Source organism: Carassius carassius, chromosome 8, assembly GCF_963082965.1.
Source record: "Carassius carassius chromosome 8, fCarCar2.1, whole genome shotgun sequence".
Taxonomy (NCBI): Eukaryota; Metazoa; Chordata; class Actinopteri; order Cypriniformes; family Cyprinidae; genus Carassius; species Carassius carassius.
In genome coordinates this window covers 4,272,070-4,286,026 of record NC_081762.1, presented here as the reverse complement: position 1 = coordinate 4,286,026, position 13,957 = coordinate 4,272,070, and the positions used below count along the sequence as shown (strand labels likewise).

The 13,957-nt window shown below is 31.8% G+C and overlaps 1 protein-coding gene across 1 annotated transcript; it reads left to right on the top strand.

Moving 5' to 3' along the window:
* The first annotated feature begins 446 nt into the window (after positions 1-446).
* On the top strand, positions 447-13,402 carry LOC132145015 (class I histocompatibility antigen, F10 alpha chain-like). Its single transcript, XM_059555693.1, has 7 exons — positions 447-584; positions 3,261-3,512; positions 9,213-9,488; positions 10,767-11,060; positions 11,904-12,002; positions 12,123-12,437; positions 12,546-13,402. The coding sequence occupies exons 1-6, from the start codon at positions 536-538 to the stop codon at positions 12,167-12,169; spliced, it is 1,017 nt and encodes a 338-aa protein (XP_059411676.1). The 5' UTR covers positions 447-535; the 3' UTR covers positions 12,170-12,437; positions 12,546-13,402.
* The last annotated feature ends 555 nt before the right edge of the window (positions 13,403-13,957 follow it).

The window sequence follows — 13,957 nt, the reverse complement described above, 5'->3', positions numbered from 1 at the left end:
TTTTACTAAAGCTGTGTTTAGTAAACATGCACACAACCAAATTTAAGCAATTATTCATGCTTCACACTTAAACGTTGCTTACTGCTCTGTATTTAAAAGTTGTATCACAAACTTGCATATCCTATTTTAATACAAAACATTTCCATATCTCTTCATTAACTTGGGATTTTTGTAGGATCACATTCTGTTTCAATTTAGACAAATTTAGGCCAATTCATTTTTTGTTAACAGAATCAGAATAATAATGTGCATTAGAATATATTTTGTAAAATATTTTTTCAGAATATTCTGTGATTACAATATCTTATCTATGCAATTCATTGTTTTATTTTGTTTTGCTTTCAGATATAAACCCAGTTCAAGAAATTCGTCATAGCAACTTGTGATGCTGCAGTTGTCCTGAATATCTATTGGCTGGAATTTAAGCCTATTTAGATGTTCGCGCACAGACATTTCACCAGTTCAGAAACAGCACCTTGTGCGTCTCGAACAAATAAGGATTTTCAACACAACTGTGTTTCAGTCAAAAGAAATCATGTGGTTAACGGCCCTTTTGATTTTGGGAGTTAACCTCGTCTATGCTGGTGAGTAGATTATTTTATTGTTATTATTTAAATAAGTAGATGGTTTTGGTTAATGGTAGCCTATAATGCAACTGTATTATTTGTTGAAGCTTGCCTTGTTCAGGTTACACTGACTGAAATCGCTTAATTTACAGCTGAAGTGTAAATAATACATTTGTGTTTAATATGAAATATATCACAAACACTTTTAAATTTAATGCGTATTATGTTTGGATTTGTTTACATGTACTGTTTATTAAAATGATGTATATGTTGTTAAAGGTCGGTCTAGTTAAATAAAATATTAGGACTATCACAAATATTAGATATTCGTTAACTTATGTTATATTACATATTTACTATAGCATTGGCAAAACGCACTAATGTGTGTGTGTGTGTGTGTGTTCATTTGTGAAATTGAAATCACCATACACCATGCACACATGATCCAAATCATTCTCAGTTCTAGTCCTGGAGAATCCCAAACACTGCATATTTTGTCCCTTATTTAACCCAAATCAGTCAATGAGTGATTACAAAAAGAAAATTTGCTAAACCGTTATTAAGGTGCGTTGTTATCGTATTCAACACAATTATATATATATATATATATATATATATATATATATATATATATATATATATATATATAGCCTTTGTATTTTTTTAATGAATCAAAGTTCACCAGATTGCTAGTTCTGATATAAAATTTTAAAGTAATTATATTCTGGACTAGCACGTGACTATTGTGGGCGTGTATTTCAGTCTTATTTTACTTTCGAAACTTACCTGCCTTGAACGATTTATCCTAGAGACTAGTGACGCGGAATATATCCATTTCTCGGTTGGTTATCATTTGCAGCAAGGCGTAGTTAAAGCGAGCCAGTGCGCCTGAGAAAGTATACCTAGTTCTGAATGTAGCTATAGGCCTAAATGAATTGCGGACAACCTATAATGGAAACGTTCACGCACTCCTTGGTTACGCGGTCTTTAATAATTGTTCTTTTCGGCATTTTGGGAGCACGCTCTGGTGAGTGTTTTTAGTAGTTTCTAGTTTGGCTATATGTTACATTGTTATATATATAGGCCGAGCTAATGAAATGGAAACACCTTGTAGGATCGTTAACAGCGACGGCATTTGTATTCTTTATTAAATAAGCTTAAATGGGTTCAGTTTTTCTGTCAAACTATGATACAAAATGGTTATTGATTATTGATTATTCTATGATTATTTAATATTTTTTTATACGTCACCAAATATTTTTGTGAATATTTGGTGATGATGCATAATGCAATTGGGTGTGATGTTAAAAGAACCACCACAAATTAAAATTAACTGAAGCTGGATTTTTCTGGACCACCATAGGTTTGACCTTTATCCATAATTCTGTATCTGTATTGTACAAATGGTGATAAGATACCACTGGAATCAGTGTTGCCAACTTCTTTCAAAGGAAAGTAGCTAAAGCCATCTTGAAAAGTCACTAAATGTCGCTAGATGACGCCATGCTTCAATTAGCATAGTAATGACGTCATAGCGTCCTATTGCCTTTTACATTTGTTTGCTCTGTGCTCAAACTGTATTTTAATGCAGCCAAATTCCCAATGAAACTGTTTTTATTCATATATTTTACTGTTTCTGCTATCAGAAAATGGGATGAATATGAAATAGTGATTGAAATGCGGCCCTTTAAGACTTCCCACCTCTCCTTTTCAAGATGTTTATCTTATAGTAATCGTCTGATAAAATCAAATACACATAAGATAAGACATGAAAAAGGCAAAACCTCCCACATGAAAAAAAGTAATTTATAGTAATACTATAATATTTTGAACCATACTATAGTAAAGTGTATTATAGTGTATATATTATAGTATTAACACTTTAATTAATGTTACAGCATACTGTAGTAATAACTATAGTGAACTGATAAACTGTAATAAATACTGTAGTATTACTTTAGTTTTAGCCACATTAAGCTGTAGTGTATTGTAGTATAATATACCCTATAATTGTAGAAAACATAATACAGTATTCGGTGAAGTAATTTGTTTATATTACTATAGGTGTTATATTACCACAGCAACTATAGTATTAACACAACAAATTAATTCAAGTACTTAACTATAGTATGGTTCAAAAACACTATAGTAGTTGGTATAAATTACTATAGTAATTTTTTTAATGTGGGCTGTGCTGTGATTTCAGCTATATTTGTATGTAAAATTACTATTTTGTCCATTATACAAAGATTTCCCACATGCGCAATTCATATGCAGTCTGGACGCGGAGGGGTAAACATCTGCACCCACTTTTCGTCTTTCTCTCGACTCTTGTGTTAGTTTTTTTTACTTAGTGATTTCATAATGTATAAGAGGTTTTAAAAAACTGGATGTCATCTTAATCAATTATTAACAATTATAAGAAATAATTATTCATTCTTATTCAACTAGTAAGCGTTTGATATAATGAGTCTGAATATTATGATATTTAATAAATGTAGCCTATTAAAATAATAGCCTATGGTAGTCTGCAGTACACAATAAAAAAGATGGGAAAAAAAACACTTTTGCTATATACAGAAATTAAACAAATATTAAGTGACACTTTTATTATGTATAAATAAATTTTGTGGTTTATCAGTGATGATGAAATGACAAAAGATGGCGTGAATGCTTCTGTTTTTCTGTTTGCAGAGCGCCACTCTCTTCAGTATTTCTATACTGGTAGTACAGGGATGGCAGATTTTCCTCAGTTTGTTGCTTTGGGTATGGTAGATGGAAAGCAAATTGACTATTATGATAGTGTCATCGGAAAGAATGTCCTGAAGCAGGCATGGATGGAAGGAACCCGGGATGAGAACAGTATCACAGATATCAGGAGAGGTTATCAGGCATCATTCTCTAACAACGTTCAAATTCTAATGGAGCGATTTAATCAGACACTTGGTAAGTATGACTGCTAGACAGCAGATAACACTGCAATTTTTTTACTTAAATTTGAAAGGTGTACAGTATGCCTGGAAAGTTTATGAATAAACAGATAGCACTGATATCATTGACTGCTTTATGCTGTGTAAGCATGTGATTTGCATGTGATTTAAAACACCTATGTATTTCAAAAATTAAAAAGTTTTCACCTCTAAACCTATCCTGTAGTTCTCCTAAATGATTGGTAAATCATTTTTAACATATTTAACTTTCTTAATATATATCCACATGGCTTAAATAATAGTTCTAAAACACTGTTAATGTGTTAATGATCCTCAGACTGAAGAGCCTAAAAACTAGCCAAGGCGTCGTTAGCAATGTGCTTAAAGATGCTAACCATGTGCTAAATCACGCAAAAACAACAAAAACAAAAACAACAAAAACAACAAAAAAGGCTAGCGGTGTGTTAAATCATGTTAGCAACATGCTAAAACTGTTATAAACACGCAAACAGAGTGCTGAAACATGCTAAAAACAAGCTAGTATTAATCGAAAGTATTCTTTTCGATTAAAAATAAATTGATCATAATTATTGTATAAATATTCATTGGTACCATGAAATTCTATTAAAACACAAAAAGAAAAAAGAACAAATATTATCAAACAAAAATATATTAAATTGATTTTACTGAAAATAAAGCATAGTTACATTTCAGGTGTTCAAACTTCAAACTTTTAAAAGTGATTCAAATTTAAAACGACTTCAGATTTCACTCTTTTTAAACTGATTCTCAAGAAACATAAAGTTTGTCTTTTAATATCTTTTTAATCTCGTTCTTCTTTTGTAAGAAATGAACTGCTTCTGCTTCAGAAACAGAGAATAAGTGAAATGTGTGAACATAGATGCTTTAGAGATGAAAATATTAGAAATTTTATTATAATAAATATTTTCCATGGGGAAAAACGTATAATAATTATTGTGTAAATATTAATTATTACCATCAAATTCTTAAAAAAATTTAATTTCTAAAGAAAAAATATTATTGAACAGAAGCATATTACACTGATTTTACTGAAGATAAAAATGTGTGAGTAGAGATGCTTCAGATGAGATTCAAATATTAGAAGAAGAAAAAGAATTTTCGATTGAAAAAAAGTGATCACATTTTTTGTGTGAAATATTCATAAGTAGCATGAAATTCTCTCAAAATACAAAATTAAAAAAGAAAAAATATTATCAAACTAAAACGTATTGCATTTATATTCCTGAAAATAAAAAAATATTGCATTTCAGGTGTTTAAACTTCAAGCCTTTAAAAGTGATTCAAATTTAAAACATTTTCGACTTCACTCTTTTTAAACTGATTCTCAAGAAACATAAAGTTTGTCTTTTTATCTTTTTAATCTGGTTCTTCTTTTGTGAGAAATGAACTGATTCTGCTTCAGAAACAGAGAAGAAGAGAAATGTGTGACGAGACGCTTCTCTCACGAGATCGAGACCAGAACAGATTTAAACACATTCTTAAAGAAATCCTCAACGATGAGAAATAAAGAGAAAAATAGTCTTTTATTCAACTGAAAAACACAAAATGCAAAAATGTAGGTGCTTTTTGAAATCAACTTGTAGTTTATGAAATGAAACTCTATTTTAATGAAATGATGTGCAGCACAAACCACACGTGAACTAGAGCGACTCGATTCTGGATAAATCCACAGTCATGTTTTATACAAATATATACATTAGAGATTTCCTCACGATCCTGAAGAAAAAAGATGAGAAAACTACACAAAATAACCTGATTTACTCGCGGTTCTCACAAAATGTTCATCGCTTAAGTTTTTAAAAACAAAGTTAGATTTAAAAGAGAAATGAATGAAGGAGTCGTCGTCTGAAATGATAAAGATTCGTTTCTCTTCTGAATCTTCTGAGTGAACGATTCAGTGACAAACACTTGTTTAAACACACACACACACTCACACACACACACACACACACACACACTCTCACACACACACACACACTCTGATCTGATCCTCGTCACACACACAGATGAAGATTTGTGATTCAGGAGAAGATCACGTTCTGTTTGAGCTGAGATCTCCGTCTTTAAATCATTGATTGTTCGGCTCGAACGTGAACTCTGACCAAATCATCAGTTTCTCTCCAGACCCGAGATCTCCACACATCTCCAGCGAACAGAGACGCTTTAGAGATGATGATATTACACACTTTATTATTATTATAGTTATTACAGAAGAAATATGACTGAACAGAAGCAGATTACACTGATTTCACTGAAGATAGAAATGTGTGAGTAGAGATGCTTCAGATGAGATTCAAATATTAGAAGAAACAAATTCATCTTCGATGTGAAAAAAGGGATCACAATTCCTGCATGAAATATTCATCAGTAGCATGACACTCTCTCAAAATACAGAATTAAAAAAGAACAAATATTATCAAACTAAAAACGTATTGCGTTTATATTCCTGAAAATAATAAATGTATTAAATTTCAGCTGTACTTCAGACGTCAAGCTTTTAAAAGAGATTCAAATTTAAAACGACGTCAGGCTTTTTAAACTGATTCTCCAGAAACGTGAAGTTTGTCTTTTCATTTCTGTTTAATCTGGTTCTTCTTCTTGTGAGAAATGAACTGCTTCTGCTTCAGAAACAGAGAAGAAGAAGAGAAATGTGTGAACAGAGATGATTTCTGCTGGACACACACCAGAAGATGATCGGCAGATTCAGGGCTGATTTCCCTTCCCTCAATCCCAGCTCTGTCGCGATTATCTCAATGTTTCTCCAGATTGGGATCAGATGTTCTCTTGGTGTGAGGAGTGTTAAAAGCGTCCGAACCTGATCAGAAGAACGTGTTTAATATTCACGATCAGATCCTGAAGTGTGCGGGAACCCCGAGGACAAACACACACACACTCTGGAGATTATCACCTCAAATGAAAGCATATCCGATCAGAAAGAGAGATGATGGAAGACTGACGCAGTCATGACGCAGCACACATGCGTCCGCGACGCTTATTCTCAAGTCTCGCCAGATTTTAGGAGATTTCCTGTGTTCACAGTCGAGACTCTGGATGAAGATCTGTTTGTGTGTGTGTGTGCTGTCTTTATCACATCATGACACACTCACAACACAGGAGCTAAACGCTTCAATCTGGGAGGTTTTATCCTCATGTTTGTGGTCTATCACATTTTGAGAATCTTATAAGATGTCAAAAATCTTTTGGTGTTACCCAGCATTAGATGAGATCAGAATATTAGAAGTTTTATTATTATAATTATCTTCGATGGGGAAAAATGTATGATTATTATTTCGTAAATATTAATTATTACCGTGAAATTCTCTAAAAATAGAAAATTCAAAAGAAAAAAATATTATCAAACAAAAATATATTACATTGATTTTGCTGAAAATAAAAATGTGTGTTCAGAGACGCTTCAGACGAGATGACAATATTAGGAAATCATTTATTTTTTTCATTGGGAAAAAAGTGATCATTATTCTTGCGTAAATATTAATCAGTACCATGAAATTCTCTCAAAATACAAATTAAAAATGATAAAATATTATTGAACAAAAATGTATTAAACTGATTTAACTGAAAATAAAAAAATAATTACATTTCAGGTGTTCAAACTTCAAGCTTTTAAAAGTGATTCAAATTTAAAACGACTTCAAACTTCACTCTTTTTAAACTGATTCTCAAGAAACATAAAGTTTGTCTTTTAATATCTTTTTAATCTCGTTCTTCTTTTGTGAGAAATGAACTGCTTCTGCTTCAGAAACAGAGAAGAAGAAGAGAAATGTGTGAACAGAGATGATTTAGAGATGAAAATATTAGAAATGTTATTATAATAAATATTTTCCATGGGGAAAAAAGTATAATAATTATTGTGTAAATATTAATTATTACCGTCAAATTCTCTAAAAATTTACAATTTGAAATAAAAAAATATTATTGAACAGAAGCACATTACAGTGATTTTACTGAAGATAAAAATGTGTGAGTAAAGATGCTTCAGATGAGATTAAAATATTAGAAGAAAAAAAAGAATTTTCGATTGAAAAAAGTGATCACAATTCCTGCGTGAAATATTAATTAGTAGCATGAAACTCTCTCAAAATATGAAATTAAAAAAGAAAAAATATTATCAAACTAAAATGTATTGCATTTATATTCCTGAATTTTTAAAAAAATGAAATTTCAGGTGTTCAAACTTCAAGCTTTTAAAAGAGAATAAAATTTAAAACAACTTCAGACTTCACACTTTTTAAACTGATTCTCAAGACACATAAAGTTTGTCTTTTCTTTTGTGAGAAATGAACTTATTCTGCTTCAGAAACAGAGAAGAAGTGAAATGTGTGATCGGAGATGCTTTACATGAGATGAAAATATTAGAATTTTTATTATTATTTTCGATGTGGAAAAATGTATCATTACTATTGCGTAAATATTAAGTATTACTGTGAAATTCTCTCAAAATACAAAATTCAAAAGAAAAAATATTATTAAACAAAAATATATTACATTGATTTTACTTAAAAAAAATGTTTGATCCGAGATGCTTCAGATGAGATGACAATATTAGGAAAAAAATATTATTTTCGATGGGAAAAAAGTGATCATTATTCTTGCGTAAATATTCATTAGTACCATTAAATTCTCTCAAAATACAAAATTCAAAAGAAAAAATATTATCAAACAAAAATGTATTACATTGGTTTTACTTAAAATAGAGCAAAGTTAAATTTCAGGTGTTCAAACATCAAGCTTTTAAAAGTGATTCAAATTTAAAACTACTTCAAACTTCACAGTTTTTAAACTGATTCTCAAGAAACAAAGTTTTTCTTGAAAATATTTTTAATCTAGTTCTTCTTTTGCAGAGATAATGTTTTATTATTATTTTGGATGAGAAAATTTATCATTTTTATTGCATAAATTAAAAAAAACACAAAAGAAAAAATATTATCAAACAAAAATATATTAGTGATTTTATTGAAGAAAACAAATACTTTACAAACTTTTTAATCTAGATCTTCTTTTGTAAGAAATGAACTGGTTCTGCGGTTGTTCAGGAGGATTGTGATCTTCTGTTAGTAAAGCAGCTCTGACTGAACACTGTCTGTGTTCTCTGCTGACTGGAGTTATTTACAGATCAACACAAATAATAATAATGAAACGAATAACACCATCATTGTACTGGAATGTGCTGCTGTAAAGATATCAGACATCAGATGTTGATTTCTCAGTGTGAACACATTCAGAGAAATCTTAGATCTGTGTTGTTTCAGTGTAACGTCTGTAATGATGTTCTCTCTTACATGTGTCTCATGGTCATGTGTTTAATCAGCAGCACTGAACACTGAGCACTGAACACTGAACACTGAACACTGAACACTGTTTGTCAAGAGTTTATGGAAGAACTGCTCATGTTGAGTTTACTGAATAACCTTCAGCTGTCAGATATTTTAAAGCTGATATATTCAAACAGACACAGGTTTCATGTTTATGTGTTCATATTCATCTATTCACTTCTCCTGAATGCTGGTTTATTTTAGTACAAACCAGTCTCATGAGCTGATCATAATTGTTCTCATCTTTATGTGGATGTTTGTGTAGAAAAAGAAGATTAGAATATATTCTGCTCAATCATCAAGAATGGTGAGTGTGATATATCATGTTTCTCTCTTCTCAGGTATTCACTCGTTCCAGCTGATGTACGGCTGTGAGCTGGATACTGATGGCACCACTCGAGGATACTATCAGTACGGTTATGATGGAGAGGACTTCCTCAGTCTGGATAAGAGCTCCCTCACCTGGACCGCTGCTAATCCTCAAGCTGTCATTACCAAGGTTAAATGGGATTCCACCAGAGCAAAGGCAAATCAAAATAAAGGCTATCTGGAGAACATATGCATCGAGTGGCTGCAGAAGTATGTTGGTTATGGCAAGGACACTCTGGAGAGAAAAGGTAGGAAAATCAGTTGTTTGGATCATCACTGAATGAGCATTTATCATATCAGCCTTTACCTTTTCACCAGGAAATAACAGTCGTATACAGCAGAGAGTTTGGTTATGTGTGACTGTATCTCCTTTCCTCTCTCTGTCTTTATTCTCCGTCTGCGTTCACTCGCTTAAAAACTGAAACATGATATCAAGAGATTGTTCAAATCACATTTTGATATTCAATATATATTCATAACATATAGTTACATGTTGTTGTATATTAACATGCATAGCTGAGGGATTTGTATCATACAGCAACAATACACAAACTGATTTTCCACACAAACACGAGTCCAGGAGTGAAACACTAGAATAATCTAACAGATGGATATGTTTACATGCATGCATGCATTTTTGTCAATCTGAAAAAATCTAATCGATTTCAGAGTATGAAATTTCTGATCATATAAAACCCTTTGCAATCCAATTAACATGTTCATTTAAATGCTCATTTATGTATTTTGTACAAAACTTCAGCACATGTCCAATGCATGGAGCGACTGTCAATTTAATAGTCATTTTTGTCCTGATGACTTACCAAGGAAAGCTGACAAATACATCACACTCTCAGAAGAAAGGTACAAAAGCTGTCAGTGGGGTAGTATCTTTTGAAAAGGCACACCTTTGTACCTAAAGAGTTCATACTAGTACCTAAAAGGTACAAAAGTGTACCTTTTGAAAAGATACCGCCCCAGTGACAGCTTTTGTACCTTTATTTTTCTGAGAGTGCAGAAGAGCTCTTTTTTTAAAGAAATATTTATTAAATATTCAGCCTCCTTCACTGACCAATTTGTAAGACATAAATAAACACATTCATAAGAAGTAAAACATCTGTAAATCAGTCTATAAAAGGGCTCTGACAGACACACACTTCATGACACTGCACATGTGCACAAGGTTTATATGAATATGAGAAGAGGCTTACGTTTTTATTCTATTGATCAGATTATTTTAGGTCTACACCACTTTATTTTTTCTTATTTCAATTTCATTCAGATCAATCTCAGTCAGATGCATTGAGGTGTTTATATGAAAGCTTTTAACTCTTATTGAGTCGTCAGTTTGATTAATAACAGATTATTTAGCTAATAAAGCTCTTGATGAGATCTCAGGACTAACAACAACAGATAATGAGGAGAAATATCTAGCAACCTTATAGATTTGCACACTATGTCTGATTTTCAATTTCCACGAGTTTTCACTTTATCTTTTTGTCTCTCTCTCTCTCTCTCTCTCTCTTCAGTCTCTCCTCAGGTGTCTCTGCTGCAGAAGGATCCCTCGTCTCCAGTCTCGTGTCATGCTACAGGGTTTTACCCCAGTGAAGTGAAAATCTCCTGGATGAAGAATGGACAAGATCACGATGAGGATGTGGATCTTGGTGAACTCATTATCAATGAGGACGGGACCTTTCAGAGAGCAAGCACCCTCAATGTAAAACCTGAAGAGTGGAAGAAGAACAAGTTCAGCTGTGAGGTGGAGCACAAGAGCAAAACCATCAGAGAGATCCTGACAGAGGACAAGATCAAAACTAACTACGGTAATCACCTTGATGAGTAGATCATCAAACTAGATGTTACAGGAGTGCTATTATGCTTTTTCACTTTTTAATCTTTAGTTAGTCTGTAATGTTGCTGTTTGAGCATAAAAAAAGATCTGCAAAGTTATAAAGCTCAAGGTCCACTTCAAAAGGAGATATTTTATTTAACAGAAATCACTTTTCAAAAACTAAAACAAACGACTCGTTTGGACTACAACAAATATTTTCAGGGATTTGTGATATCACAAATATCAACGAATGGGATGAGAAGGCAATGAGTGTTATCACTATGCTAGAGACACGCTAGCTTTAGTTTAGTTAAGTTTATTTGAGCTGTTCATCCGGGTTTAAATCACGCTCAAATTGATTTGATTTTGACGCAATGTTTCCACTGAAGCTTACAGCAGGTGGCTATAGTAAGGGACGTGACATTTCCCGACCAGCACACACTGGCCCAGTTAACCAATCACAGCACATTTTGTATTTCAGAAGGCGGGGCTTCATTTGATACAGGAACTATTCCAGACGTTCATGGCAGACTGGGGAGAGATGTGTTGTTATAATGTAAAATATGTAAAAAATAATGTGTTTTTTTAACAACCTAGTATGAGACCCTGTTCTAGTACACCCCCAAAACAAAATCAAGACCTTGTAAAAGAACAGAATAGGACCCCTTTAATTGAAATTAATTGCTATTTCCAGTCTCTGATTAGACTGTAGTAATGTTCTGCAGTTATAACAATCATCGATTCAGTTTTTTGTATCTGATGAAATTTGTAACCTTTACCAGTTTGTCAGAAAAGTTATTAAGCTGATGTTTTCTCTTGATCTGATTCTCTTTAGCTCCTTTCCCCATCGGCATCATCATTGGGGTTGCTGTTGCTGTTCTTCTGTTGATTGTGATTGGTGTTGTTGGGTATAAGGTCTATCAGAAAAAGAAAGGTGAGAGAGACTCAGATAATATTATCATCACTCTTGACTACACTGCATGTTTTACACATTTGTGTGCTAATATTTCTTCTTTTTAATTCTAATTTAATTCTAATTTCTCTTCTTTTTCAGGCTTCAAACCTGTCAATGGCAAGTTTTTCTTCATCTCTGTTTCATAGTTATTAATAACAGATGTGGTTTCGATGTTGTTAATAGTAATATGTTTATATTTCTAAAATTTTGGTCATGTAAATTCAAAGAGCAAGTCAAAAAATATGTATAGTTCTACAATATTCTTTTTTTAAATATAATTAATAAATTGTGTAATTGTGTGATGTATAGCTATATTGCCATGATGATTTTAATTGTTGTAATTTGTGTTTTCTGTTGTAGGCTCTGATGATGGATCGAACAGCTCAGCTCATACAGACCCAAAAGCATAAAGATGTAAGTGTATTATTATTATTATTATTATTATTATTATTATTTTTATTAGTGCAGCAGTTTCAGTCATGTGAAATCAGTGAAATGTAATCTGTTTTTTTGGCATTTTAGGAGACCAGATGAGTGCGAGAGATGAAGTAAAACATGATGCTTATCCTGCTGTCCATCTTGCTTACAACAAACACACACACACACACAGGATCATAGTTTTCAGTGATGGGATTGGTCTATATTATAGTTCTACATTAATTACATCTGCAAAGTAAAGTTTTTGTTTCATCACACTTTATGTTCATCTTTTGTTTTTCTCTAACTGTATGAACTTTTTAATTTTAAGATTGCATGTTGATCTCAGAGCTTAATTGTAAAACATACATATATATTTCTCTTTGGTGACCAAAAGAAACCAAGAATACAAATAATTGATTTGGAAGTTTGATTAATTTGTAGGATTTGTGATATCAGTACAGATTATGAAACAAGAGAAACTTACGGAAAATAAAGACTTTCTAGTCAGTATAGAAGTTGTCTCTTGTGTGTATGAGATGTTTCTAGAGGAAATGTAATATTAAATAAATCAGGGCAATCTCCTGCAAAACTTAAAATAACTGAATGAATTGTGGAATTGGGCTTTTCCATCAATAAAATTAAACAATATGTAGGCTTCATATTTTATTTCTTGTATGGGATTATTTGGCTTTTTCTGTTTGTATACTTTTTTCTTTTTGTTTCACATAATTTAGATGATAAGTTGTACTACAGAAAAATACTGATTATTGTAATGTTTAAGATACTATTAAACCTTTACATGAACATCTGTACAGTACAGTAAATATAGAGATTTTCCTTGATTTGAGGTTACTAAATCTAAATTAAGTTTTTATGAATATTTTTTGTATATTGGTTGCCTTCAAAACATTGTAATCTTACTGTGATTCTTTAAAAATAAATAAATCTTACAAAAAGGGCCAAGCAATGTCTGTCTTTTTCTTGCCAAAACAGCAGCATCTATATTTAATCAGAATCTAATTAATTTTTGCTTCAAATGCAACAGAATATTCTAGAATTACAGATCTATGATGTTAAAATGCATGATTCCTTCCCAAAGTTGATATAAAATATAAATCAAAATGACTGTATTCACTACTGCATTCATGCAGCAGAATGTATAGACTTTGTGCAGGTGAAATATAGCGGTATATTCACAATGAACACAAGAAAGAAGTGTTGAGCTGTTTAGATATGGCACCGGACAAATAACATTTAGGACTATAAAGAGCTCTTAAGGGTCACTCTTTTGTTAAAGTTGATTCCAAAGAAACTGATAGATAACTATGACTGGTGGATCCAGCTATCTCTGAACTATTTCTATCTGATACGGCCTTTAAAACATGACACTAAATATTTTTTTTTTACTTGAAAAAAACAAAACCCATAACTGTTTTATTTTGTAGATTAATAAGTACATTTATTTATATAGTAATTAATATATATATATTTATTTAGCTGTAATCAGTGACTTG